Below are 27618 nucleotides of genomic sequence, written 5' to 3'. Positions count from 1 at the left end.
CCTGGGGGAGGCCCTGGACCGGTACAGACAATCGTCACTGGTGTTGGCCGTGAGCGGGAATGGAACACGGGTCGTCGGGTTCGTAGTGCAGCGCGCTAACCGGTACACTACCACGCGGGTCATACACACACGCGCACGCACACGGCGCAAATCATTCGTTATTCTCTGCGCTGCAAGGTGATGATCAATGCAGAAAAGAATTCGCAAAGGCAAAACGTGACTGTCGACCTAGGGGAGGCCCAGGACCGGTTCAGATAATCGTCACTGGTGTTGTCCATGAACAGGAATTGAATTCTGACCACTGGGTTCGGAGCGCAACGCGCTACCCACTACCACCACACTGCTCCCCACTTTTTACAACTGACCACCATCCCCCCCGGCCCCCTGCTCACCCCCCCACCCCACCAGCCACCAGCCACTGAGGTCCTTAGGATCACATCTGATTTTCCATCTGTGGTTAAACACAGGTTTTCAAGTGGTGTAGTGAGTTAATGCTTTCAGCCGGTCACAAAAGGACTGCGCAAAATTATCGCGATTTAATGAAATTCGATTCTTTACTTAAGTATTGCAAAAGTGCAGCTGTGACAATTTAACTATTGGTTTAACTGCCATAAGACGAATGTTACTCTCGTATGCAAAGCGCAGTGGGGGGGAAAGTGTTAACACGTGAAATTGGGAATTTCACTTTATTTTGTTACATTTCAGCTATGAGAGCTAATATATATTGATTTTGACTGCTGTGGGATGAACATTTCTCTATATCGGTGGGGGGGGGGGGGCTGGGGTGTGATAACAGAGAGAAAATGTTGCGAAATTTTCAAAGCTATTCTGCAAAATCTCGTACGGGCAGTTCACCATCAGAGGGATTCCACTCGTCTGTGGGTATTTCAATGGGTGCTTTGTCCCTTGACGTGAAGCTGATGGGGCAATTGGAATACATTTGGGTAAAGACAAATAGCCATTAAGACCAGAAACACAACTAACAGAACTGTCAGCTCAAGTGGCATTTGATATGCCGGTCGCAGAAGTCAAAGTATTATTAAAGCAAATGTGACTCTTGAGCATTAACTTGAATTACACAAAAAGTGATACCAACCCTAAGAGTGACAATATTGTCCTGGCATTTTTGTTTCCATGTAATTTTTATCACAAAGTTAATGTGACAATGCAATACATATTTGTAAGCCTCATTTTCTGATTGCCGAATTAAACATAAAGAGTATTCTATGCTTAACCTGTGGTAGAGTGCATTTGCCCGCATTCTTTAATGTGTTCTTCCCCCACTTGATTTTCCGTACACACTCGAGCTAGCATTAAACAACGTTTAAATAACAACTGTAAGCGCTCAGGCTTGTATGTATGCTGAACTTCTTTCGCACTCTACGTAGCTAACCGCGCTCATCGGTGGGGGGGGGGGGGGGTGCGGGGAACGCTTGCTCGCCCCACCTCACTTTTACACTCCAGCCATCGGCGCGACGATTAACCCGATGTGCCGCTCCGCGGTGACGCAGGGCACGTGCGATTCCGAGCGGGAGGCATTCGAGCTAATTCCCGACGACGAGCGGCAGTGCGACTTCTGCAAGACCACGTGCTTCCTGTCGGCGCTCACGTGCTCCTGCAGCCCTACTCGCCTGGTGTGCCTTCATCACGCCGACGACCTGTGTCGCTGTCCGCCCCAGCGTCAGTGCCTACGGTACGCACGTAATCGCGCACACGCGCGCATCCTTGCGCTCGTGACCATCTCTTCATGAAAGATTTATTTTCTACAGTTTTGTACATATGCCGAACTTCTTTTGCACCATACGCAGCCAACCGTGCTCATCGGAGGTGCGATCTGGAGGTGTGTTGTAAGCTGCGTCTGCTGCACGCGAAGCGTTGCGGTGTCACGACGAGTCTCGTTGATTGTTGTTTTTTTTTTCCTCAACTCTCCACGCGGAGGATTTGGTGTCACCCAGAGCTGCGGGTGAGCAGCAGCGGCAGCGCCGCGTGTGAGCGCCGTGACGGAGGTTTTTACCCTGGCAGGTACCGCTACACCATGGAGGAGCTGCCCGACATGCTGGCCAAGCTGAAGGCGCGAGCCGACTGCTTTGACGACTGGGTGTCCCGCGTGAGGGCAGCGCTCCAGCCTGATGGCGACGACAACAAGAGAGGTGAGGTTTCTCTCGTGCCGTTTTCAAATGTGGGACCTGAACTTGTGTTTCTGAGATGAGCATTTGCATGCTGTGTGATATGCCATCGTGTGTTCCTACGTGGGTGACAAAAGTAATGCTATTTGTATATCAGGAAAATAAATGTGGTTAGTCCTCACTTAACGCGTGCTGTTTGCACTATAACGCCTTTTCGCTAAAATGCGGGTCATCCATTAGTGAACACTTTCCGCACAACGCGGAACACTCCCATTAGAATGCGGAACGTGCACCATTAGAACGTGGAACGCGCACCGTTATAATGCAGTTTCTGAGCGGCCGACGAAGGTCTGCTTTCTTGAGCTGTAACGCGGTGGCATACCCCGAGTTAGTTTATTTGTTTGGCCATCTTACTGTGTGTGCCTACATCGTTATATCGCCAGACTTTATTGTTACATTATTTATGGGGAGATTGTTTTCGCTGAACGTGTTTTTCGCTTAACGCGGCACTTTTGAGGGATACGGGAGGAACTTTTGGGGGACGCGTCTACCGCGTGAAACGAATTGCTGTACTTTCATGGCATTGTTATAGAACTATTTCGGTGAGGCATTCTGTCCCAGAGAGTGGCTTTGCATCTCAGCAGAGTGGCATCTCGAAAGGTTAGCTTTCAGAGGGAGAAATCGAGCGGTTTTGTAACTGGATGATTGTGCACATGTGGCCATGATGCACGGACACAGTGGCAGTCGCTGATGGGAACTTCACCAAAAGCAAACTACTTGGCTCTATCTGAGGCATCTGAACTCGATTGCTGGTTGACGTTTTTTTTTCTATTTAGTACTAGGTTTTTATATTGTTTGGTTCTTTCGGTAAATTCACGTAGGTAGAAAAAAAAATGAAGTGAATAAAAATATCACGGCGTTTCGATCCCAACACAAGCGGTCGTCATCAGGAAAAGGGGTTAGCCTCTAAAGGCAAACTGCTGGGTGGGGCACCAATGCCAATGGAGCAACAATGCCAATGCCCCGCCCATGATCCTGGTGCTGCCGATACACTTGGGCTACGCCCATCCCCAAACCTTTATAAACAGTTTGCCTTCAGAGGCTAACCACTTTTCCTGATGACGACCGCTTGTGTTGCGATCGAAACGTCGTGATATTTTTTATTCACTTCGTTTTTATTTAAAAAAAATGTTTTATCTACGTGACTTTACCGAAAGAACCAAAGAATATGAATTCTTGCAGTCACGAAAGTTTTAAGTCAAAATGTAGGTTTTTTTTTATATCCAATATTATTTGTAATTTACTTTTTGTCCATTATCTAACTCTTTTTGTCAAACCTTCCACTGCCCGAAATAACCGGATCAGGTGACACGATTATGCTGACTTCATAGAATTTATTCCGACTTTCTGGATTTCCTTGACACATCTTGGCATGGTTTCAAGCGAAAATGTCATGTCCAATTGCTAAATTTGCTCGTGATTCCTCCAGCAAAACTAAATATTCTGATTCTCAACTTACGCTGAAACAAAAAAAAACTACTATTGGCGCGTTAAATGCTCGTATTCGTGTAAGGATTGCCGCTGTTCAATATGCGTTTCAACGCTGCCGTGCCCCGACAGAGCTGGCCGAGCTGAAGGCGTTGGTGTGCGAGTCCCGCGAGAAGCGATTCCGCGACACGGAGCTGCTGCAGCAGCTCTCCGCCGCCATCCGGGAGGCGGAGAAGTGCGCGGGCGTCGCCCAGCAGCTGCTGACTCGCAAGCCCCGTACCAGGCAATTGCCCCAGCGCTCGCGTTTAACGACACGTGACGTTCGCCTGCTCGCCCTCGCGCTGAATCGGACCCATGCCAACGGCGGGGTCCCCGGTCTGCAGAACGCGAATAAATCGCGCGCGCGCATTCGCTCGGTGCACTCGCCGTGAAGCTGGTTCCACACCTGAGCAACCGGTTGCACACCCAGGTTGCATGCAACATGGTAGCTTTTATGTTGGACGTCTGTGCAACGGAGCTGTGAGCAGTTGCACAGCCAGTTGCTTACACGAGAGGCAGACTAGAATTTCAAGCATCGGTCTGCTCTGCGATTTGTAGCAATGTATTTCACCACCTGCACATTTTCAAACTGATTAGTTGTTGTGCTGCTTCATTAACTTGTTGAGAAATGTGGACAAAACAGTTTTGGGCAATTTGCACAATTTGTTTGCACACCTTATCGCTGTGGACCTGGCAATAGATACGATGCACATATTATTTGCATTCGGATCATTAAACAAATTTCGTGTAATCTACTTGCATTAAAAACATCTCCACAGAGTCAAACCGGGCACTAAGTTAAACTGTGTGTGTGTGTGCGTGTGCGGTGCATGCTTGTGTGGGCTGCTATGTGTTTAGGCTGCGTTCGGAAGCAAAGGTGCAGACACAGCTCACCGTGGAGGAGCTGCAGGCTTTCGTCGATCAGCTGTGCAGTCTTCCGTGCATCGTCACGCAGGCCAAGCAGGTTAAGGTAATTGTATGGGGGCAAACAACTTTAACTTTGTGTGCATAGACACAGGCGTGTTTGTTATTCAATCAGAAAAAAAATTGCCCGATTTTTGCCTTCGATTCACACCGACTACAAACGACCGTCTCGCTCTCGCTTGGAGCGCAGGATCTGCTGAACCGCGTGGAGAAGTTCCGCTCTGAGGCGCGGGACGCCCTGGTGGAGCCGAGCCCGGACGCCGACAAGCTCGAGCGCCTCCTGGAAGAGTGCTCGGGCCTCGATGTCGAGCTGTCGGAGGCGCCGCGGCTGCGGCTGGCGCTGCAGCAGGCTCGCTGGCTGGCCCAGGTGCGGCGGGCCCTGGCCGCGCCCGAGCGGCCCACGCTGGGCCAGATGCGCAAGCTGATCGACTGCGGCGTGGGGCTGCCACCCCACCCGGCCGTCGAGAGGGCCATGGCCAGGCTGCAGGAGCTGCTAACCGTCTCCGAGCGTTGGGAAGAGAAGGCTAAGCTTTGCCTGCAGGCTCGGTGCGTGCCTGGGCGCGGTGCTCGGTGCAAGCGATTGATCGTTTTACCGCCGATCATACTTTGTGTTTCGAAGCGATGGTGGATGCTGGTCTAGAATGATGGCATCCGCCGAGAAGGTGGAGCAGTGAAATGCGTTTTTGCGCAGGAGGTGCTCGATTGTTGAATTGGCAGAGTCGTGAGAAGCGCTCAGCCAGCAGTCGATTGATCGTCGTTGCTGATGGTGTAGCATAACGTCTCGGTGTGGTTTTTGTTGTCACCTGCGGCATCCCGAAGGACAGCTCGTCCATGTCTGCACACGGTCGCTGGTGTAGCCGTGCTGCGTACGATGGCGTACGCGTATTAAGTACTTTTCTAAAGTCTTACTTCACAAAATGTCCTAAAGAGCATCGTTAATTTACTTGTGTATAATCATGTTTATCCTTGGTTTAGAGACAGAGGGGAATCCAATTATGCGTAAACACTGTGTACAATAAATGGGTGCAACATGTGTTCCGTGTAATGACAATCTATAACGCAAAAAATCTTATTTAGTTTAATGTTCTATGTCAGGTTTAACGAAAAGCAGCTGGGTCGATTATCGTTATTGATGTTAGAGCCATGTGCATTAAATTGTTATTAAAACAAAGCCTTTTATATTGCGGTAGGTTTAAGCAAATGTTTTTTTTATATTTTGCTGCATAAAAAGGTTGTTCACACTACACAATCTTATTCGATTCAGTGTATTTGTGTTTGTGGATTCTCTATGAAATGACTTTTGTGTTATGAATGGTTAAAACATGTTAATTTATTTGTTTATATGTTATGTTCCTGCAACGTTTTCGATATCTTCTGCAATGCGATTATTTTTGCTAATTTCTAATGAGCATCATTGCTTTTATCATTTTGGTGACCAGTTAAGTCATCTTGCACAAGACGTTGTGTCGAGTTCTCACCCGGTTAAACAAAATAAACTTGAAATATAACTGTTTCTTCATCCGGCATTTGCAATCCTGTGATATTTCCAGACCTCGGCATTCATTGGCAACGCTGGAGGCGATCGTACAGGAGGCAGAGAACATTCCTGCTTACCTGCCCAACATCCTGGCCCTGCAGGACGCCTTGCGACGTGCCAAGGAGTGGTCTGCACGCGTCCAAGCAATCCAGGTGCGCCTCTATGCAATAGCCTTCATTATATTAACTCTCCCTACCTACTCTTTCAAATACACATTCAGATTACAGTTGCACTTTGAACTTACATAGTGTATGTAAAGGACCTAGCTGGTGCACTGTTGGAATTACATTGAGAGACCGAAATTGGAACACTTGCAACACACTCAAGTTCATTACGCGCTGCAACATGTTGGGAAACGTTAGTTGGCTCGGTAGGGATACATCTCTCGAAGGCTTTGTGACAGCCGATGGTCAAGAATTATAACGGGATTGGCCATCAAGGAATCGGAACGCATTCAAGAAGACGTGCACCCAGGAAATGGAACGATGAAATTGGTTGATGTACAGGTGCCATGTTTGTTGTTATATTGGAGGGCCATGTGAGGTGGTGGATACTTGGGGAGGCCTTCATTTCGCAACATATTGACCCTGGCTGATGATGATGATAATAATAAAAACAATTGTATCTCAACCCTGTTCTGCCAATTGTTTTGTATTATTGAGAGAGAGACAGTCGTAGGCTGAAGAGCAAGGGAAGGTCCTGAGCCTGGACTTAAATAGGAGCAATGAGTCTACAGCACGGATGGCTGGGGAGCGAGTCCCAAACCTTGGGGGCAGCGGGGGGGAATGAGCGACCTGCTGATCAAAGGGCTTTGACAAAAAAAGCCTTGGTGGCTGTTGCGGAGAAGTGTATGGAGTGAAGTATAGTGAGATGAAAGGGGAAAGGTAGACTAGGGCAAGTCCGTGAAGGATAATGAATGTATGTATGTATGTTGAAATTCTTTTGCACCGTACGTACCCAACCGTGCGAATCGGAGGTGCAATTCAGGGCGGTCGGTTTGATTGTTACACTCGCAAGGGCTTGAGTCGTGCCGCTTTAACCATTGGTGATCACAAGTCCCTCCACTGACTTGACATTCCCTCCCCCTGTGCTCACCCCATCCTGCCGTGCCCGCCTCACCCAGGCGGGTGAGCACCTGCCGTACGTGTCGATGCTGGAGAAGCTGGCGGCGCGGGGCCGGCCCGTCCCCGTGCGGTTGGACTCGCTGGCGCGCATGGAGGCACAGGTGGCGGGGGCGCTGGCGTGGCGGGACCGCACCGCACGCACCTTCCTCAAGAAGAACTCGGCCTACACACTGCTAGAGGTTGTGCCACGCACTTACCCGTTCAGGCTCGTGTGTGTAACATATGTGTATCGGGAGCCGTGGTGCAGCGGTTGGCGCACTACGCTACGAACCCGGCGACCCGACCTGCTCATGGCCAACATGAGTGATGATTCTCAACCAGTCCTGGGCCTCCCTGAGGTTGACCCGACCTCAAATGAGTACCTGGCACTGTGTGTAAACATCACCACTGGGGAGACAAAGGTGTGGTGCTGACCACCTTTATGGGTCCTCGCTAACAGCACTTGCCCCTCCAACAGTCTGTTAAGGCTATATGGGGGGTATTTGTTTTTGTTCATATATGTGCACACCCCTCTATTAAGCCATTACTTTTAGGTGTGTCTCGAGACCATCTAACAGCAAGTCTTCGACACTTCACGTGAAATTAGAGCGCACCTGGCCTGGCGCAAGCGCTTTAGTGATGTCACCATATCCTTGTGGCAAATGGCGGATGTTGCTGCCCGCTGTGTGTTGGTGCTCGCTACGCCACCCTCTTGCCACGTGCACTGCATCTCACGTACTTTCAGATGCGCTTCTGCGGCCGTCTGGAACGCTCTTTCTTCCGATATTGGGAAGCCACTGGAGCTATTCACTTGTAAATCTAGATTGAAAACAAATTTCTTTATAACTGATTTTTGTGTTTAGTTTGCTATCCTTCCCCACACCTCTGATTAGCATGGTTGGCTACGTACCGTGCGAAAGAAGTTCTACATACAGTGAGGGAAAAAAGTATTTGATCCCCTGCTGGTTTTGTACGTTTGCCCACTGACAAAGAAATGATCAGTCTATAATTTTAATGGTAGGTTTATTTGAACAGTGAGAGACAGGATAACAACAAAAAAATCCAGAAAAACGCATGTCAAAAATGTTATAAATTGATTTGCATTTTAATGAGGGAAATAAGTATTTGACCCCTCTGCAAGACATGACTTAGTACTTGGTGGCAAAACCCTTGTTTTAATGTTTTATATTTTTATTATTTTATTGTTTCCCTTCTACGTGACTTTACCGAAAGAACCAAGAATATAAAAAACCCTTGTTGGCAATCACAGAGGTCAGACGTTTCTTGTAGTTGGCCACCAGGTTTGCACACATCTCAGGAGGGATTTTGTCCCCCTCTTTGCAGATCTTCTCCAAGTCATTAAGGTTTCGAGGCTGACGTTTGGCAACTCGAACCTTCAGCTCCCTCCACAGATTTTCTATGGGATTAAGGTCTGGAGACTGGCTAGGCCACTCCAGGACTTCATCTTGAGCTACTCCTTTGTTGCCTTGGCCGTGTGTTTTGGGTCATTGTCATGCTGGAATACCCATCCACGACCCATTTTCAATGCTCTGTCTGAGGGAAGGAGGTTCTCACCAAAGATTTGACGGTACATGGCCCCTTTGATGTGGTGAAGTTGTCCTGTCCCCTTAGCAGACAAACACCCCAAAAGCATAATGTTTCCACCTCCATGTTTGACGGTGGGGATGGTGTTCTTGGGGTCATAGGCAGCATTCCTCCTCCTCCAAACACGGCGAGTTGAGTTGATGCCAAAGAGCTCCATTTTGGTCTCATCTGACCACAACACTTTCACCCAGTTGTCCTCTGAATAATTCAGATGTTCATTGGCAAACTTCAGACGGGCATGTATATGTGGTTTCTTGAGCTTGGGAACCTTGCGGGCGCTGCAGGAGTTCAGTCCTTCAAGGCGTAGTGTGTTACCAATTGTTTTCTTGGTGACTATGGTCCCAGCTGCCTTGAGATCATTGACAAGATCCTCCCGTGCAGTTCATGGCTGATTCCTCACCGTTCTCATGATCATTGCAACTCCACGAGGTGAGATCTTGCATGCAGCCCCAGGCCAAGGGAGATTGACAGTTCTTTTGTGATTCTTCCATTTGCGAATAGTCGCACTAACTGTTGCCACCTTCTCACCAAGCTGCGGCAATGGTCTTGTAGCCCATTCCAGCCTTGTGTAGGTCTACAATCTTGTCCCTGACGTCCTTGGAGAGCTCTTTGGTCTTGGCCGTGGTGGAGAGTTTGGAATCTGATTGATTGCTTCTGTGGACAGGTGTCTTTTATACAGGTAACAAGCTGAGATTAGGAGCACTCCCTTTAAGAGTGTGCTCCTAATCTCAGCTTGTTACCTGTATAAAAGACACCTGGGAGCCAGAAATCTTTCTGATTGAGAGGGGGTCAAATACTTATTTTCCTCATTAAAATTCAAATCAATTTATAACATTTTTGACATGCGTTTTTCTGGATTGTTTTGTTGTTATTCTGGCTCTCACTGTTCAAATAAACCTACCATTAAAATTATAGACTGATCATTTCTTTGTCAGTGGGCAAACGTACAAAATCAGCAGGGGATCAAATACTTTTTTCCCTCACTGTACATACGTATTTTAGAGCAGTACTTGCCCCAACGGCATGTGTTGGCTGCTCAGGCAATCTTTGTCTTTATTGGTGCATTGTGTGTGCGTGTGTTTTATGTGGGGAGCGGTAGTGTAGCGATTAGCGCGCTGTGCTACGAACCTTGCGATCCCATTTCGATTCCCGCTCACGGCCAACACGAGTGACGATTATCTGAACCGGTTCTGGGCCTTCCCTAGGTCGACTCAGCCTCAAATGAGTACCTGGCACGGTGTATCAACATCGCCACCAGAGAAACGAAGGCGGCTGGGCGTGTTGCTGGCCTCCCACTCCTGCGTGTGCCTTGCCGGCCTTCATAGGTGCTTGCTATAACAGCACTTGCTCCAACAATCTGTTAAGGCTATACGGGGATCTTTTATTATGTACCTTTGTGCGTGGGTTTTTTTCCCAGGAGCTCTTTTGCATGAGATATACCATCTCGTGTGTATCTGTATAGTCGATATTTTTTTACTAATAAAATGTGTTCACAGTTATGAGTCTCCATTAGCTCTTACAGTTCATCGATCACTGTTTCTCTTGACATTTGTACTCTTTGCTATCCTTCTGCAGTTGTAAGTTAGCAGGCGCACATTAGCAGGCAAAGCATAGTTCCTGACATTAGCACTGACAGCATTCACATGAATGCATCTAGAGGCACGTTATGCTGCAAAGACTAATGGAGAAATTGGCAACAGTGGAAGTTGTTTTTATTTATTTATTTGACGGTATCAGCACGTAGGGATAATTGCTTCAGCTTGTTGCGCGCTCGCCCATGTCACACCATTGCAGGTACGGACGTCCCGCACGCCCACATCTTGAATCGGCGGTCTAGACAAGGCCGAGAGCACTGTACACCCAATGCTGTGGTCACGTGACGTGCATGCGAGGCATCATCTGCGTGTTGAACTTCTTTCGCACCTTACGTAGCCAACCGTGCTAATCGGAGGTGCGGGGGAAGGACAAGAGACTAAGCACAAAAAAGCACCGTGGGAGACCTGCCGTTTGTGAGCACGTGTTTGCGCGTTGTGGTATATGCTGCTCTTGCAGGTGCTGAGTCCGCGCGCTGACATCGGCATGTACAGCAGCAGCAAGACCAAGCGCAAGAAGCTGAAGGAGATTGCGTCGGAAAAGGAGAGCAGTGCCTCTGGGCTGGGTGACAGCCTGGACGATGACAGCGATGAGCCTGTGCACCCTGCTGCCATCGTGAGCCACCCTGCCGCCACCTTAAACATTCCCGAACCCCCGACGTCGGCCCCTCGATGGTTCAGTGGAACAGGAGCAGAAGCGCGGTCGTTGCAAGTTGGCCGTCGTTGTTTCGTCTTGACGTCTTAATAGGAACATGAATTGGCACGAGTTGACATTCGTTTAAGGTGTTTTGTCTATTGGTTTCTGTACATCATCATTGTGGTCTGTATGGTGATGTACTGTTACTGTACATCCTAACACTGAGCACAGTAAGTAATGACAGTTATTAATTGATGGTGCTTTACTCAAATGCCTCTATGCATATCCACTCGTGTGCATAAACAAAATTGGATCAAAACAAATTAGTGCCTTTCAGTGTTCACCTTGCAATGAAGATGTCGCGAGCCAAAGTAACACTTTATTTTTGATTGCCGAGGCAAACATCTCATCGCCGAACCTCTGCTCGAGCGAATGTTTGTGTGACTATACTGTCTGTCTTCATTTATCTTCATTTCTTATAATTCGCTGCAGCGGCGAGATGTTAACTTCCTCTCAGGAGGTCGTGGGTTCAATTCAGACTCTTGACACCTTCATATTTGACGTTTGCATGTTCTCTTGTGGTCGCCTGAATTGTTCTCCGGGTCCTCCGGTTTTTCCCTTCACATTTAGAATCGACATGCATTTAGAGTATTTGGTTTCCATAAATTTACACGTAATAAGTCACTTCATTGACCTTTCAGTTGTGGCCAGCTCGCTTCTAAAAAAAGAGCTACATAGCTCAGTGGGCCTTACCTAGTAAGTAAGAAAACAAGAAATGCACGTTGTGGTCTTTTACATGCTGCATCTGAGGGCTCGCGTTTGCGGCACCTGCCCCCCTCAGGTCGCCTCGTTCAAGGAGTCCCAGAGGCGTGAGCTGGAGTCGATGCGGAAGCTCCGAGCCATCAACCAAGCCAAGCCCAGGCCGGGCTCCGGCGACCTCATGCCAGGATCGGCCTCGGTTTCTGGTGGCAGTGGCGGCGGCGGCACGTGCCTGGCCGGCGTGCTCCCCTCGACCGAGGAGTGCCGCTACTGCGTATGTCGGCGCGGTGCGCAGGGCTCCATGCTGCAATGCCAGCTGTGCCGCGACTGGTTTCACTCGACGTGCGTAGCCCTGCCGCGCCCCGTCGGCCTCAAGAAGGGCCAGGCCGGCGGCACGGGAGGCGGCGGGGGCGGCACGAACAGAGGAAGGGCCGGTGGCGGCGGATTGGCCACGTCGGTAGCGCTGTCCTCGTTGACGGCCGGTGCCAGCTTGTACGGCAGCGGCGCGGGTTTCATCGGCGGGGGTGTCGGGTCGGGCGTGGCCAGCGGTAGCGCTAACAGCGCGGGTGCGAAGGAGCCGCGCTTCCTGTGCCCGCTGTGCCAGCGCTCACGCCGCCCACGCCTAGAGACGATCCTGGCGCTGCTGGTGGCGCTGCAGAAGCTGCCAGTGAGGCTTCCAGAGGGTGAAGCGCTCCAGTGTCTGACAGAGCACGCCATGGCTTGGCAGGTGAGGAAGGGGTTTGCTCATATTTATAATCATAATAGCTTTCCTGTCTTTGTGTGATGAGAAGTCTCGTTGAATGCCAGGGCTCTATTCAAACAGTCCTCCCTGGGATATTTGCCCAGCTTATAATTAAGTGTTTTTGCAAGTGTGAAGAAAGAGTGCCTGAAAATCTAATTTCCAAACTGCACACGGGTAGAACGTGAATCAAATAGGAATTCATTGAGTGTTGAGTAATGATGGCTTGATGAATTAATCATTTCATAATGATCCCACTTCGAGAGACAAGGTACTATAATTTAACAACTTTCATTTTATGATGCTTCATTTTACAGAACCGCTTGCACAGAGTACTAAAACTCAATTATAATTCTACTGGTGAGAGAGATATTGATGAACATGATGATTGCGGTAATGACCACACATAGCATTTGCATTCATAGCAATTAACTGTCTCCTAATCGCATCACTTATTCTTGCAATACTGTTGAGTATTATAAAGTATATTCTTCCTTGAGCTTGAATTCACTGGGCTGGGCCTTGCACTTAAATGTACCGAACAGAAGAAAAAAACGCTGATCTTTTCCACTTGGTATCTTTCTGGAGTGATGGTTTATGGTCTGGCCATATACATCATCCCGCACGGACGGCTGCCAACAGTTTCATCATCGCGTGTCCACAGCCAAGTCAAGGACCGTGCTGTGAAACACTCGTATAATGCCCACGTTGATGGCTTCGAAGGACCTATAAACATTCTCCTAAAGATTGGCCATGACCGTAAATGCTCGCTGTGTGGATTATAGATGCAGCAGCTTCCAACCAAACGTAGCACGGGTTTTCACAGTCGCTTTGTAAATTAAACTTAAGTTTTGTTTGGTTGGGCCCAGTGTTGAGCATTTCTTCCTCAATTTTCGCCACATGCTGTTGCGGGCATCTTCAAGGCATTACATTTTAATTGATCTTCTGAAGAATTCTTGGGAGAAGTGGAGCTCAATAGGCAGCCAGGTCCGGAAAACTCACTCGGAACAACCTAATGCTTCATTGATTAAAATCCCGATGAGTTCCAACGTCGTGGCGGTGAATGGGGCAATGGCATCATGGGGCGGTCAGATGGTCAACTGATGGTTTTGTTCCCCACTTCTTGCAGAGGTTTGCAGTTCGACTCGGACAGGCCGCCCTGGTTATTACTGCAGTGTGTATTAAAACCATAAGATACCTGCCGCCTGCATCACAGTGGACGTTAAAGATCCCGTGGTGTCATTCGAAACGATTAGGCCGTTGTGTGGCGGCATTATGGTCCATATTTCTCCAGATAAAAAAATTGAAAAACTACCCGCATGTTATGGGGTTTACACGTGGCAACATCGCCCCCTCCTTTGAAGCCACTGCACGCTGTGAAACAGCGCTCTCGTGATAGCCTTGCACCGCACGAATGGCGCAAATACCACATGTACAAAAATGACACTGAATAACTAATGTGTGCGAGGTTTTTGCCGTGGCGTCCATTGTGTCGTTATATAACCCTGGGCTCTGCGCCGCTCAGGACCGAGCGCGGCAGGCGTTGGCGACTCCGGAGCTCGCGTCGGCGCTCGCCAAGCTCTCCGTGCTGAGTCAGCGATTGGTGGAGCAGGCAGCGCGCGAGAAGACCGAGAAGATCATCCACGCGGAGCTGCAGAAGGCCGCCGCGAACCCCGAGCTACAGGCAGGGCAACCTCTCGCTCGCAACGCTTGCCCCAGGCTGGAGCGTTCTGGGCAAACTCTCAGAAGCTTTCACACGTCAAAAGACAACAGCGGTTTCCTGCTCAAATAAGCATTGACAGCCATTAGTGCTTATTCTGTTTGCAGCCCTGAGCCAGTGGTGGAAGATCCAAATGTTTTTGGTGCGAAAGAGTATCCACTTTTGGCTTCCTCACAAAGTGGTACTAATTTTATTGACCCGTGGGGTGCCACATTGGCGAGATGTTAACTCCCTCGCCTGGTATGCAGGAGGTCGTGGGTTCGATCATGACCCTGGCGCCTGTATATTTGGAGTTTGCAAGTTCTTCTCGTTGTCGCGTGGATTTTTCTCCAAGTTCCCCGGTTTTCCCCTCCACATTTAGAATGAACTTGCGTTTAGAGGATTTGACTGCTATAAATTTCCAGATGATGATAAGCCACTTCGTTGAGCTATCATTTGTGGCCAGGTCGCTTCTGAAAAAGAGCTGTATAGCTCAGTGGTCCTCACGTGAAAAAATGTAAATAATTTTTGTTTGGTTTAGGACGGAGTTGGGCAATTTGCGGCAGCTTGCGGCTATTTGGCTGCCCCCTTGCGGACAGTCGTTTTGTTATTTAAATCTTAAACATAATTTAATATGGCGGGGAATGGGTTACTGGAATGTCTTGGTGACAACAAAATGTACAACAGTCAAACTGTATTGTCCAGTTTAACATGTAGGCTTTCGCAACCAATATTATTCATAAAGGTTTTTGGGTTAGATCGCGTTTATTTATAAATGTGTCGTAACCCTCCACCACCCGACACGGCCAATCACCACCGGTGGGCTAAAGTAGTGAATTTTTGTCTTTTGTCAACGTGACACTTTTTTTTTGCTGATTGGCCGTGTCGGGTGGTGGAGGGTTACGACACATTTATAAATAAACGCGATCTAACCCAAAAACCTTTATTATGAACTGTATTGTCCAGTCAAACTATATTGTATTGTTAAAGGTGGGGGGGGGGGGTGGGCGAAACTAAATAGACAGTTTATTCCATCACCTATTTTGTTTATTCAAGTAAAAATGTATTTGTCATCTGCTGTATACGTGCTGCTGTGTTTGTGCACACGTAGCCCTGCGTGTGTAATGCGGCTCTCGAACAATTTCGGCCAAAGACGAAAAAGAACCGGCTCTACTTTAAAAGGTTTGCCGACGCCTGGTTTAGTAGAATGACCATGCTTTCTATTTTTGCGTGCCGTCTCCTCTCCGCACCGCAGAGCGTCCATCACGTGGCGTTCGGCAAGCTGGCCGCGGCGGCCGGCGTCATGGGGCGCTCGCCGAGGATGATGGCCAGGGACGTCGACGATGACGACGACGACGACGACGAAGACGACGACGACGACGACGACGACGACGATGAGGACACCGATTCGGACGAGGAGAGCGCGAGATACACGGGCCGATACCAGCCGAGCCACGGGAAGGTGAGCTCGCTGTCGGCTGCGAATTTCAGTGCAAACGGGGAAAACTCGTGTCTCGTCCCCGAGGTGAACAAGGCTGGGCCTCCCAACGGATCTGTCTGATGCGACTGTCAGAGGCAAAGTGATTTCTTTCTCAAATGAGTGTGGAGTCGGTGCTCCAGCTCCTGTTTACAGCCATCAAACAAAGACGGTCACCGCATCGCGCTCTTTCAAATGTGCGTCTGTGGCCATTTGGAACGCTCTTAAATCGAATATCGTGAAGCCACTGAGAGCTATGCACTTTTAAATAATGTGGATTAAAAACTCCTTCATTTAGAACTGTTCTTTTTAGTTTAGTTTGTTCTCCTTTCCCACACCTCCAATTAGCACGGTTGGCTACATACGGTGTGAAAGCTGTTCAACAACATACATACATTAACAGTCCTGAACCAGTGATACAAATTTCACATTTCTATGACGAGAGCAATTCTCTCTCTAAGTTTATTTCACTACAGAGTGGAAGTCATTCTATTGACCAGTCAATCCCCAAGGAGGATTTGCAATTTGCAAGCCGCTCGGCTCTACCGGCGAGCCACCTGGCTGTGCCGTTTTTTCAATTTCATAAACAGTCCGGTAGATTAATAAAATTACATGTGGCTTAAATTCTATATATATAAAAACATTAAAAAAATCTGAGCTTAAATAAATAATACATTCTCAAGAATACTCGTGTTTGTCATTGTAATACAACCTTCATCATCTCACTGTGAAGTGTAAATGTGTGTGTGTGTGTGCACTGTAGAACGTAATGTGCGTTTGTGAATGCCATGAAAGTGACGCATGCTTTGCTGCGTGCTCACAAGTCCGTGTTTGAATGTGGCAATTCAAATGAAATAGCATGCGCAACTGTTCGTTATCGCCCACAAGTGTGCAGTGACATTTCCATGACAAACTTTCCCTTCGTCTTCAACTTTATTTAATATTACGTCCGAGTAAAGTGGTGTAAATTGCAGCACAAGAATAGTGTGTGCCTTGAGTGATCAAACAAAGAATTGGGGATATTTTCGAATAAGCAACAAATTGCATGACCTTCAAATATATATTGACATGCCAATGCTATGGTTTATGTACAAAATTATCTCGAATTTAACCTTATGGCGGGACCCCGGGATCCCATAAGCCCCCGGCTCTCGCATAAACTGCGTTACGACGTCATTTTATGTCTGTTGAAGGCAAACGATACGCCAGTCTATTCCTCTCGACGAGCTGTACACAATGCGCTAATCAAAGTTTCAAAGTTTTGTTTCTCCTGCGCATTCGTCCTCGCTGCGCTTTGACGACATGACAACAGAATGATCCGCGCCAGGTGGGTCACGGCGTTTATGTGCGCGGCGAGACTGAGTCGCCAAAAATAGATTAATTGCGATTTTTGACTTCCGTTTATTCGGGACCCCGGGGTCCCTCCATATAAGGTTCAATTGCTCAAAGGTCCCTGCCTAAATTATTTTATGAGATGAAGCACCTATTTTGTCTGATATATATACTGCAGCCATAGAACGTTTTTATCTCAACTGCGTTGAAATCTTACTTTGTGGGAGTTTAGCCAAGAAGCGTTTATAGCTGAGAAGCAGTCTCGTAACAAAGTCTTTGAGAAGGCTTTGAACTTACAGCTTCCTGCTGAAAAGACAATAACATGTATCCACAGAGCCATTGTCCTGCACGTGCATATGGTTTACTCCTGTGTGCGTGTGTGCATCCACCAGTCTCCGAGCAACTTCTCCCTGGCCGAGATGAGGTTGCTCTGCGAAGAAGAGGTCCCCATGGAGACGGAGGAGTGTTATCCCCCACAGCATCACCACCACCATCACCACCATCACCACCAGTATCACCAACAGTACCAACCATACCACCATCACCACCACCACCACCATCACCACCAGCAACAGCTCCAGCAGCAACAACAGCTGCAGCAGCAACAGTTGCAGCAACAGCAGCTGCAGCAACAGCAGCTGCAGCAGCAGCGCATGGTGACTGCGTCGTTTTGTTCGGAGCATGCCTACTCGTCAGCCTCCAAGTCTATACACCAGGGTAAGCAGCCGCACATGGGTCCCTGGATCATGCAGGAGGTGCATCACACACAGAGCTGTTTGTACATGGAAACAAATACAGCAGATATACAGCAGATGACAACACACATTCTGACTTCAATAAACAAAATAGGTGAGGGAACTGCGTCTATTTAGATTTTTCCCCCATAGTTATACTTTAACAGTACAGTTTGAATGTACATTTTGTTGTCGCCAAGACATTCCATAGTGACCCATTCCGTGCCATATTTAATAAATTATCTTGACGCTAAATTACGTTGAAGATTTTTTTTTTTTTCAAAAGGCTGCCCGCCTTGGCAGCCAAAGAGCCGCAAGGGGGAAGCCAAAGAGCCAGAGCCGCAGGTTTCCTACCCCCTGGTCGAGCTTCAGTGGCAGTAATGTGGCCGAGCAGCAATGGTTTTAACCCCGTAGCCGCTCTGGTTATTACGTTGCCGGGTGTATTACCAACACACTTTGCGCCATCTGCTTCAAGCAAGCAATTGCAGCGCTGCACCGTCACGTTTTGCCTTTGCGAATAATTTTCTGCATTGATCATCACCTTGCAGCGCAGTGAATAATGAATGATTTACGCCGTGTGCGTGCGCGTGTGTGTATGACCCGCGTGGTAGTGTACCGGTTAGCGCGCTGCACTACGAACCCGGCGACCCGTGATCGATTCCCGCTCACGGCCAACACCAGTGACGATTGTCTGTACCGGTCTTGGGCCTCCCCCAGGTCGACTCGGCCTCAAATGAATACCTGGTGCGGTGTGTAAACATCGCCACTGGGGAGACAAAGGCGGCCGGGCGTGGTGCTCGCCACCCACCAACCTCGTCTGCCATGCCGGCCTTCATTGGTGCTCACTTAAAGCATTTGCTCCTGCAGTCTGTTAAGGCTGTACGGGGGATCTTTGTTTATCTTTGTTTGTGGCCTGTGCCACCGTTTCGCAGGCATGAGCATGCCCCGGAAACAGCCCCGCAAGTCGCCGCTGGTGCCGCGCTCGCTGGATTCGCCCGTGCTCCGCCTGTCGGAGGGGGCTCAGGCGCGGCTGGAGGAGCTGATCCTGGAGGGTGACCTGCTGGAGGTGAGCATGGACGAGAGCCTGCACCTCTGGAGGATTCTGCAGGCCACGCAGAGCCCGCCGGGAGACGGCACTGCCCTCGGCCTTTTCCAGGTACGGTTCGATTCACTCGTGTTATTTTCGCTCCTTTACCCACAAGCCCTCACTGAATCTAAACTTCTGATTTCAGGAGGGTGCTTTGTGCGATCCCAGTTGAGTAATATACAGGTAATTTTTCATCATAGGGATTTCTGACCGATACAAGTTATACGTATGTGTGTTGAAGTTCTTTCACACCGTACGTAGCCAACCGCGCTTATCAGAGGGGCAGGGTTACATTGTTACTGGTTTTAGCTAAACTCTGCTGCATCATGTCCCAGTTTGCATCCTGTATGTGAGTCTGTAAATCTTTGGGTTATTGTAAGGTCTTAAACATTTTCTTTTACCGAATGTGCTTTTAAGGTAATTGTGACATCGAATGAACCGTCCACTGGCTTTAAAGATAGGTTCAGTTTTCCAACTGTTGCCACTTGGCTATTAAGGTGTACCTCAATGAAGCCGTTCATGATTACTGCATACCATTACACTCATCTTGACATGTGACATCTCTATTGTGCCTTCCACTCAACTGGTTCCATTTTCAAGTGAAACATTTTCTAACTCCATCGTCTCTGTGCTGTGAAAGGGCCATTGCCCAAAACCTCGCCTATTATATATTATTGACAGTGTTATTGACGATTGTGACTTTTCTATTCAGATGTACTTAAAAAATTGCAAAGCGTGCAATAATCCGATTATAAACTACAGCGGCATCATTGTTGAGATTTCACAACACATCCTGTATTTTCTTCAACTCAATTGTAGAGGTTTTTTTTGGTGGGGGCTGGTGGGGGGGGGCTTCAATTATATATATAAAATAATAATTTACCAGGTAAGGCCCACTAAGCTTATATAGCTATTTTTCAGAAGCGACCTGGCCACAAATGAAAGCTCAACGAATTGACTTATCACATGGAAATTTATCGCAGCCAAATGTTCGAAACGCATGTTGATTTTAAATGTGAAGGGAAAAACTGGAGGACCTGGAGAAAAATCCACGCAACCACGGGGAGAGACACGCAAACTCAAAATATACAACAGGTGTCAGGGGTCCGGATCGAACCCACGACCTCCTGCATACCAAGCAACAAGGTAGTTAACATCCCGCCACCGTTGGCGCCCCAAGTTAATGCGTCGCTGATTTTTCAGACGGTGGGCCGGGAGGGAAAGGCAGTGAAAGCGCGGGCGAGGGACAAGGATCAGCTGGACAAGAAGCGCAAGCGCAAGCTGGAGAAGGGCGAGTTGACGTTCGGCGGCGACGCCGCACCGCGCGACATCCTCAAAGCCGACAAGCCCAAGAAGAAGAAGCTCAAGGCGGCGGGCGATGGCAAGCGGGACGAGCCCAAAGCGGAGAGGCGCGGCGTCGAGCGGGCCGACAAGAAAGACAAGAAGCGCGCCAAGCAGCGCAAGATGAAGGAGGGCGCCGGCGCCGCCAAGGAGAGGAAGGTCAAGGCCGGCGGTCGCAAAGCGACGAGTCGAGACGACGACTCGGATGACGAGTACGCCGTGTGCGCGGCGGAAGACTGCCAGCGGCCCTGCGGAGATGAGGTGACTGTTACGATTTTGCCAATTGCAACGTATGTACATGTGCCTATGTTGAACTTCTTTCGCACCGTGCGTAGCTAACTGCTCATCGGAGGTGCGGGGAAAGAACAACATGAACGTCGATTTTGTATCATCGTCATCACGATATTCTGCCCATGGATCATGTTATTAAACCGGGTGTGGTGAGTTGGTGGGTCTCAGCCTGGTCATCGGTGACTGCACAAATATACAAGGTCATATTGGTTATCATCATCACGATCCATGGGCAGATAGCCCGTAGGTGCCCCCTGCACAATTCGTCATTTGTTTCCACTTTCCTCTGTCTTGTGCCAGTATGCTCAAGTAGTTAGTTCCACATCTTTCTGGCACCAATCTCTTATGTCATCAAGCCATTCTCTGTTAGGTCTTCCTCTCTTTCCTGACAGCATATATAGCGCGTCAGATTTACAGCTCCTTCTCAAGACGCCGTACCGAAAGGTTGTGTTTATGCGCACCGTGTAGACCAGCGGTGACCAATACACCGGACGCTGCGATCCATTTTGGTGAATCTCTTTAACAGCTCTGGGATTCCACCAGAAAGCTATGACAACCAATTGCCCGGATTTAATCCCGTGGTATACCATGGCCATAAAGTACTAGTGCCATCTATTGGTACAAGCTTGTTATTTTTTCATTCTTAGTTGGGGATTTTTATTTGGCAGCGGTTGTCATGAGAATTGTATGCTTATGTTAATGTTCTAATTTGGCCTGGGATCCGCAAATAATATTTGCTATCTGCCTGTGGACGCCGATGTCAACAGTGATGTATCTATGCTGTTGGTATCACTGTCTAGGTGAACATGCCTCCTACATTAGCTTGTTTCTAATTCAGTGATATCTTAAATCAACAGCGTTGCTGCAATTGCAATTCCTATTAAAGATACTGGTTACTATTGGGTCGGCTCTGTTACCCAAGCTTTAATGCTCTGTGAGGGCTATAGATCCTGAAAGACAATTTATCAACGCTGTGTTCTTCTTGTGGTTTCTGAAGGTTGTACGTTTAGGATTTTATTCATACAAATCGTAAGAAGTTATTAGAATAGATTTAGCTCTGAATTAGGGACGATTTTTTGCATTTCAAGATTCAGTATTTTTGGATAATTTACATTATGTAATCATTCTGCATGTCTTGATGCTAACAAAAGTGATGTCACCCTATACCACGTGACACCACTTTTGGTTGGAAAAGTACAAAGTGACGTAATATATAAACCTCTTCCTGTGACGTCAATATTTCTAATCAATCCACATAAAAACCGTTATTCAAATCCTCAACAAATTTTGTTCCTTCTTGGCCAGATTTTTTAAATATTTTTGGATCAAACCGAACGTCGGGAGCACGTCTCTCCTCCAAAATAACAACTCTAGCTATCTACTTTGAATAAAAGACAAAATTATTCAGGGATTTGCTATGGTTGCAGTCGGTGTAACGCGTGGTGACTTTCCGTCTCGTCTGTGTCTTCTGCTGACCCCGGCGGCCCAGGTGAACTGGGTGCAGTGCGACGGGGGCTGCGACGGCTGGTTCCACCAGGTGTGCGTTGGCGTATCGACCGAGATGGCCGAGAAAGAGGACTACATCTGCTTGCGTTGTACACGCAGGAGACCCATTCACGCAGCGCAGAGCACGGGCTAGCCCTGACCCCCCCCCCCTCCCCCCAGCAGCACCAGTGTTTGGGCTCCCCCCCCCCACCGATTGCTCTTTTCGCTCGCTCGCATGGCCAGCACGTGTTCCCCCAACTCTGACGCCTCCAGCTCCCAGGACGAACAAAAACGGGGGGCCCGTGTTGACGTTGCGGAAAAAGCAAGCGGCCCTTGCTCTTGGACTTCCGGAAGGACGTGTGTGTACATTGAGGGGGTGCACCTTGGAATGTATGAGGAAGCTTGCCCTTGTCTCTGTGAAGTACACTTTTAAGCAAGGCACAACGGCATTTTGAGTACAGGCCAAATTGAAATGACTGAAAGATGGCCTCAAGGTGAAGGGGGATTGATGGCAGTTTGCTTGTTCCTTGAGTGTTTCTTTATAGGTTAATGTGTAGGAGGTGGCAACGCTGAGTTGTGTAGGTTAGATTTGTCTGTACATTGAACTGTAAAAAAGAAGACACAGGAATCTTGCAACACAGCTCAATGGACCGGATGGGCATGATCATAATTTTTTCAAGATTTAACCTTCAAGTCCAGCACAAGGGGGGTGGTGGGACCCTCCCTCACCCCACACCCATCCCCCTCCCCATGTTGGCCCCGTGGACCTCGGTTATTAATTTTCACAATGCTGAAGTATTTTTTTAAAATTGTTAATAACAGTGTTCACGTGGAAATGCAGCAAAGCCACGCGATGTTCTCAGTCGCCGGACTTTGGGATGAGACTGACCACACTTTTGTCAAAGAGCATTTGATTTGTTCATAAAAAAAAACAAATTGTCGGTCAACAGAACACCTTGTTGAGCAAGGGGAAAGGGGATTTTTTTTCCCCTCGTTTCCTGAAAAGTCTGTTTAAAATAAGTGTTAACTTTTTTAAAAGCTTGTATATTTAGCTACAGAATCTTCCTGCACATGTTACGTTGTCAGATTTAACTTCCCTTATTTTTGTGTACCCCTCACCCCCGTCGTTTATTTTATCTCGCTCCGCGTGTGTTTTATTTTGTTTTATGTTTTTTTGGCAGTTAAATTTATCCGATGTCAAATTTAATTTATACAAATGTTAGCATATTCTCTTCGACGACTTTGGGTTTGCGACCTCCCCTTTTTTTTCAGCGGCGTGTATATAGTCGTTTTTGAGGCGCGTGCCCCATCCTAACCCCCCCCCCCTCCAGACCGTCTCCATTGTGGAATCACTTTATTTCCGTGCAAGCTTTGTCTTTAGAGTAAAAAAAAAATGGATTTGTGTGCAGAACGGACTCGCTGTTAGTTTTATGCTCGAGTAAAGCGGTAGGAAATAAACGTGTAGACGGTTAACGCTGAAAATTGTCCCTTTGACTCGCGCGTTGTCTGTCGTTACTAGTATGAGGACGGGAGTTAACTTTGTGCTTGAGTTGTGTTTTTTTTGTTGTTGTTGCTCTTAAACGTTTATCAAAACAAATCCGATTTACCACGCAGGGCTGTGTGATATCAGTAACTTTCCCCAAGCCACCCACTTAGCATCATGTTTTGTTCATACATTCATTTGGATGTGTAACGTTTTGTGAAGCTGGATGAAACAGTTTTAAAGAGCCACTTTTCAACAAAATTCGCCTTTCGTGTTGTAATGTTCCCAAAGGGGGCAAGGCATTGGATTACCCAGTCAGCAAAAGCCACTGGGTGATTTCCTCATGGCTTTTCTGCTGGAAATGAGCTCTGTTTGAGTTCCAAGTTTCTCACTTTCCCGGTCTGATACGGCTGCCCTATTGATGCGTATATGGGGAGGGCACAGTGAGGGCCTCCATGTTTCTGAGAACCCAGGCCTCTTAAAATTCACCATCAAAAAATTACAGTGTGTTCTTGTGGTCTGCATGGACCATACCAGGTGTGCGGGGGGGGGTCATGCAGCCTTTCCAATGCCATCGTTTACAGAGCCACACCCATATTTCCACATGTGGCAGTTTCCGAAATAACATATTTCACTCGAGCTGCTGAACACATGGTATTTAGTGTTTACGCTTAACACCATATATGCGTGAGAACGTGCGTATAGGCGCACGTGCTACTGTACTTCAGGTGTAAACACTTGAGAGTGGTGGATTTAATACCTGGATGAGTACTTGGAGTGGAAATTGGAACTTGTCACGGGCTGCTCGAGTTTGACTCAAAAGTCAAAAAGTCAAAGTGATTCCTGCTGAAATAAGCATCGAGCTAGTGCTCATCTCCTGTGTACATCCCTGAGCCGGTGTAGGAAATTCCCCATTCCTTCAGCAGGCTAGTCTCCATAGAACGGCCTCTGTTGATTCCCCCACAGTGGTGGATATTTTATCGACCCCAGAGGGATGATGGGATGAGTCAACCCACAACCAGGACTTGAACTCCAAACTATCCGTTTGCATTTCGATTTAAAGCTTTCGTGACTCATTTCTCATCCGAGCCACTTTACTCGGCTGTCATAAAATTGGTTTCTGGCATCGTGTCAACATCAACTCTATGGAGACAAAGGCAGGAGGGTAGGTGGTTTGCTGGCCATACGACCCAATTGCCGTATTATTCTGGCCTCAATTTGCGTGCACAATGCAGCACTTGCACCAGTTCGTTGCAGGCTTTGTGAAGTCTACATGTACAGGATTAATGTTTATACAGTACTGTACTTAGGAACTACACGCATATTTAGGAAGTGACGTCCGGTGTGCCTTAAGCTGGCCAAGCCAACGGATGCTAAATTTACATTCACACTTTTTTTTGTTGTGGTCTCTTTCCTTGGCATACCTAAGCCAGTAAGGCAACTTCATAGCAAGTGCTGTGCAGTGCTTGCCTTGGTAAGACAGATTATAGCAAGTCACTGCAAAATACACAAATACGTTTTATTTATGCGCGCAATGTCTCCCACACATTGTGGAACCGTTTTATTCAAGAAGGTTGTGCATTTTCATTAACACGATAACAAATCTGCCACACCGGTTTCCTCTATTTTTGTTTGTCTCAAGCAAAGTGGGTGAGCGCGCGAGTCGATGTGTGGCGTGTGCGTAAAAACTCCAGCCAGCGACGAGGACGTGAAAAAAAATTGCGTAAATTCCTGTCGCGCACGGTGAGACCGCCGCTCGCCACGCACAGCCGCGGGCCACCGAGATCGCGGGCGGGGCGGGACCTGTGGTGGGGGGAACATTGAGCCGAGAGCCCCCTCGATCGTCACCAGTTCCTCGCTCGCCACGCAGCCTCGGACACAAACCTCGGTGCGCGCACACCGCCGCCGCCGCCTCCCGCCCTCCACCCCAGCCGTTTGCCGCTCGGCTAGAGACACCACCGCCTGCCTTTCACCCTGGCGATGGTGGCTAAAGATGCCACCGGCTGCTCTTCGGGAGCCAAGCGCTCTCTGGATGCGCCGGACACGCAGCCGGTGCAGCTGCGCAAAGAGCCGGAGGTAAGGCGCTCTCCGGCCGCTGCGGGGACGGGTTTTGATGGGTCCCGCCGCTGGCTTTTTCCGTGGTTTTTTTTCCGTTCTCGACCGTTTGGGTTTCTTTTTCAAAAATGTCACACCGCCTGAGGTGTGGCTTTTTTTTGGCCCACGCCTGTTCGAATAACTTTAAAGGTAAAATTGAAACTTCACACTGAACAATTGTGATCCACGAACAGTTTAATGGTTTCAGAGAGACTTATCGCGCGAAGACATTCTTGGCTTTAGCAACTTTGGTGAGATCGCGCTTTTTTGTTGTTGCATGGAATCTGCCGTAGATGTTTTTAGCTGCATGATGGGCAGTGATGGTCTGATCGAGATGTTGACTTGGCCCTTATAAGGGCCGTTAACAGAGTTGTTGATGTTGCTCTTCAGACTCGGGAGTGCGATTGGCGTTCAATCGCCGATTTAATGACAGTCGCAATGTTTTCACGCGTAATGGGAAACATCGTGAGAAGTCGCCTTCCTCCTCAGACGTTAGGTCATGAACAAAATAAATCTAAACTGCTGATAGTTTAGATTTTAGGCTGGTGCTTTGATGCCTGTCATTTTATTAAGGTTTACATGGCTTGTAGTTATAGTACGTATCTAGTAATTCCAAACGTCCCACACACAATACAGAAATCGGAGATAGAGTTAATTGGGTTTTTTGAAAAAAAATTAGGCCAAAAGTGAAAAGTATACATTATTTAAATATTTATGAAGTAAAAAAAACTAAATATATTTACAGCTTAGTTTACCTAATGTTGAATAAAGCTCCCTTGTAACAGCATCGTTTCTAGGCTGTGTAGTGCGTGATGTATGGAAGTTCGGAGTGGGGGGGGGGCAGTGGTTTGGGAAATTGTGTTTTGAAAATACGTCTTGCTGGGTGACGCAAATCAAGACGCAATGCGAGTGCAGCGTTCAATTATCACCGGTGCCAGGTTTCACGACGCAGGGCGCGTGGCCGTGAACGCAGTTGTCATTCCGGGGCCGCGTTCATTCCCGGACTCCCCAGCCCGTCGTTAATGCCCCCCCCCCCGGTGAGGTAAAGTGCCACTTGCCCCGAGGCTTGCGTCTCCTGTTTGGGAAGTGAGTTGCGATTATTCACAAAAAGAATTACACGCCCAACAAAACGCATCGTCTTCGAACCTCCACCATAGGAATGTGGAATTAACCCCCCAGTGGCTCCGTGCAACTTCATCGCTCCCCTCAAATGTGGGAAGAGCGCTGGCCATTACTGACTCAACGTCTGCACGAACGCGCACACTTCCTGAACGAGCGCACACTGCGTGGCTTGTACGACGACGAGAACACGTAACGGGGGGGGAGGTTTACTTTCGGCGTTTACATGAATTGCATAATTCATGTGACGAACTCCACGTTTGGAGCCGCGCACACACACAAAAACCAAGGCGACAACACCTAAAGCCCCCTCTCGTAGCCCCTTGGCTCCGTGACCGCTGCGTCAGGTGCTTTTAGTTTAAAGGAGCCGAGTTTTGCCGGACACGCGTGAAAGCTCGTGCTTAATAATACAAGGGTGCTCTGTTTCGTAGCAAAGCCCTGAACAGAACACTTTGTTGCCGAATGTTCATAAGCAAGGAGGGAGGTTGCTAATAATTAAAAGGTTTACTCTTCCCAGTGTTACTGGATAACCTAACCCCTGAAACACTCTGCGTGGTTGGCTGTCGTGAGCAGTGTAGGTAGTGAGACATTCACGCAGCATTGTAATCGCAGGGGAATTCAAATCATTCAAAATATGCACTTCGTCTGCGATTTTAATTGGGTGACTTTCAACCATGTGTTGTGTACCAACGTACCTAAAGAGAGATTTCGCTTGTGAATATTACTTGCGGTGACATGGATCAGACACGTAGACAGTGACAAAGGTAATGTAAGAAATACAAATTCGCTTGTGTTGCGATCGAAACGTCGTGATCTATTAATTTTCTATCTACGTGACTTTACCGAAAGAACCAAATAGTATGGATTCATGCAGTCACGAAAGCTTCAAATCAATACGTAATTGAAGAAAATTTGACAAGTATAGAC

At 48.1% G+C, this 27618-nt stretch overlaps 2 protein-coding genes across 5 annotated transcripts in view; both read left to right on the top strand.

Moving 5' to 3' along the window:
- LOC116952707 (lysine-specific demethylase 5A-like) overlaps positions 1 to 23477 on the top strand; it is a 53455-nt gene extending 29978 nt beyond the window's left edge. For all 4 annotated transcript variants that reach the window (XM_032972304.2, XM_032972305.2, XM_032972303.2 and 1 more), the window contains 15 exons: positions 1512 to 1693; positions 2023 to 2150; positions 3747 to 3897; positions 4512 to 4623; positions 4768 to 5123; positions 6128 to 6266; positions 7238 to 7417; positions 10875 to 11030; positions 11893 to 12537; positions 14075 to 14233; positions 15504 to 15710; positions 17450 to 17774; positions 18724 to 18947; positions 20082 to 20480; positions 22000 to 23477. In XM_032972304.2, the coding sequence (XP_032828195.1) occupies positions 1512 to 1693; positions 2023 to 2150; positions 3747 to 3897; positions 4512 to 4623; positions 4768 to 5123; positions 6128 to 6266; positions 7238 to 7417; positions 10875 to 11030; positions 11893 to 12537; positions 14075 to 14233; positions 15504 to 15710; positions 17450 to 17774; positions 18724 to 18947; positions 20082 to 20480; positions 22000 to 22149 (3513 nt within the window). In that variant the 3' untranslated portion in view covers positions 22150 to 23477. The remainder of the gene's footprint in view (positions 1 to 1511; positions 1694 to 2022; positions 2151 to 3746; positions 3898 to 4511; positions 4624 to 4767; positions 5124 to 6127; positions 6267 to 7237; positions 7418 to 10874; positions 11031 to 11892; positions 12538 to 14074; positions 14234 to 15503; positions 15711 to 17449; positions 17775 to 18723; positions 18948 to 20081; positions 20481 to 21999) is intronic.
- Positions 23478 to 23600: 123 nt separating this feature from the next.
- The window catches only part of LOC116952708 (rho guanine nucleotide exchange factor 3-like), a 30326-nt gene continuing 26308 nt past the window's right edge, over positions 23601 to 27618 (top strand). Inside the window, exon 1 of the mRNA XM_032972307.2 lies at positions 23601 to 25554. Within this exon, the coding sequence (XP_032828198.1) occupies positions 25459 to 25554 (96 nt within the window). The 5' untranslated portion in view covers positions 23601 to 25458. The remainder of the gene's footprint in view (positions 25555 to 27618) is intronic.

The sequence above is a fragment of the Petromyzon marinus genome, chromosome 48 (genome assembly GCF_048934315.1).
Source record: "Petromyzon marinus isolate PM22_M1 ecotype Great Lakes invasive population chromosome 48, UKy_Petmar_22M1.pri1.0, whole genome shotgun sequence".
NCBI classification, from domain to species: Eukaryota; Metazoa; Chordata; class Hyperoartia; order Petromyzontiformes; family Petromyzontidae; genus Petromyzon; species Petromyzon marinus.
Note: the sequence above shows the minus strand (reverse complement) of the source record. Positions and strands in the feature narration are given on the sequence as shown.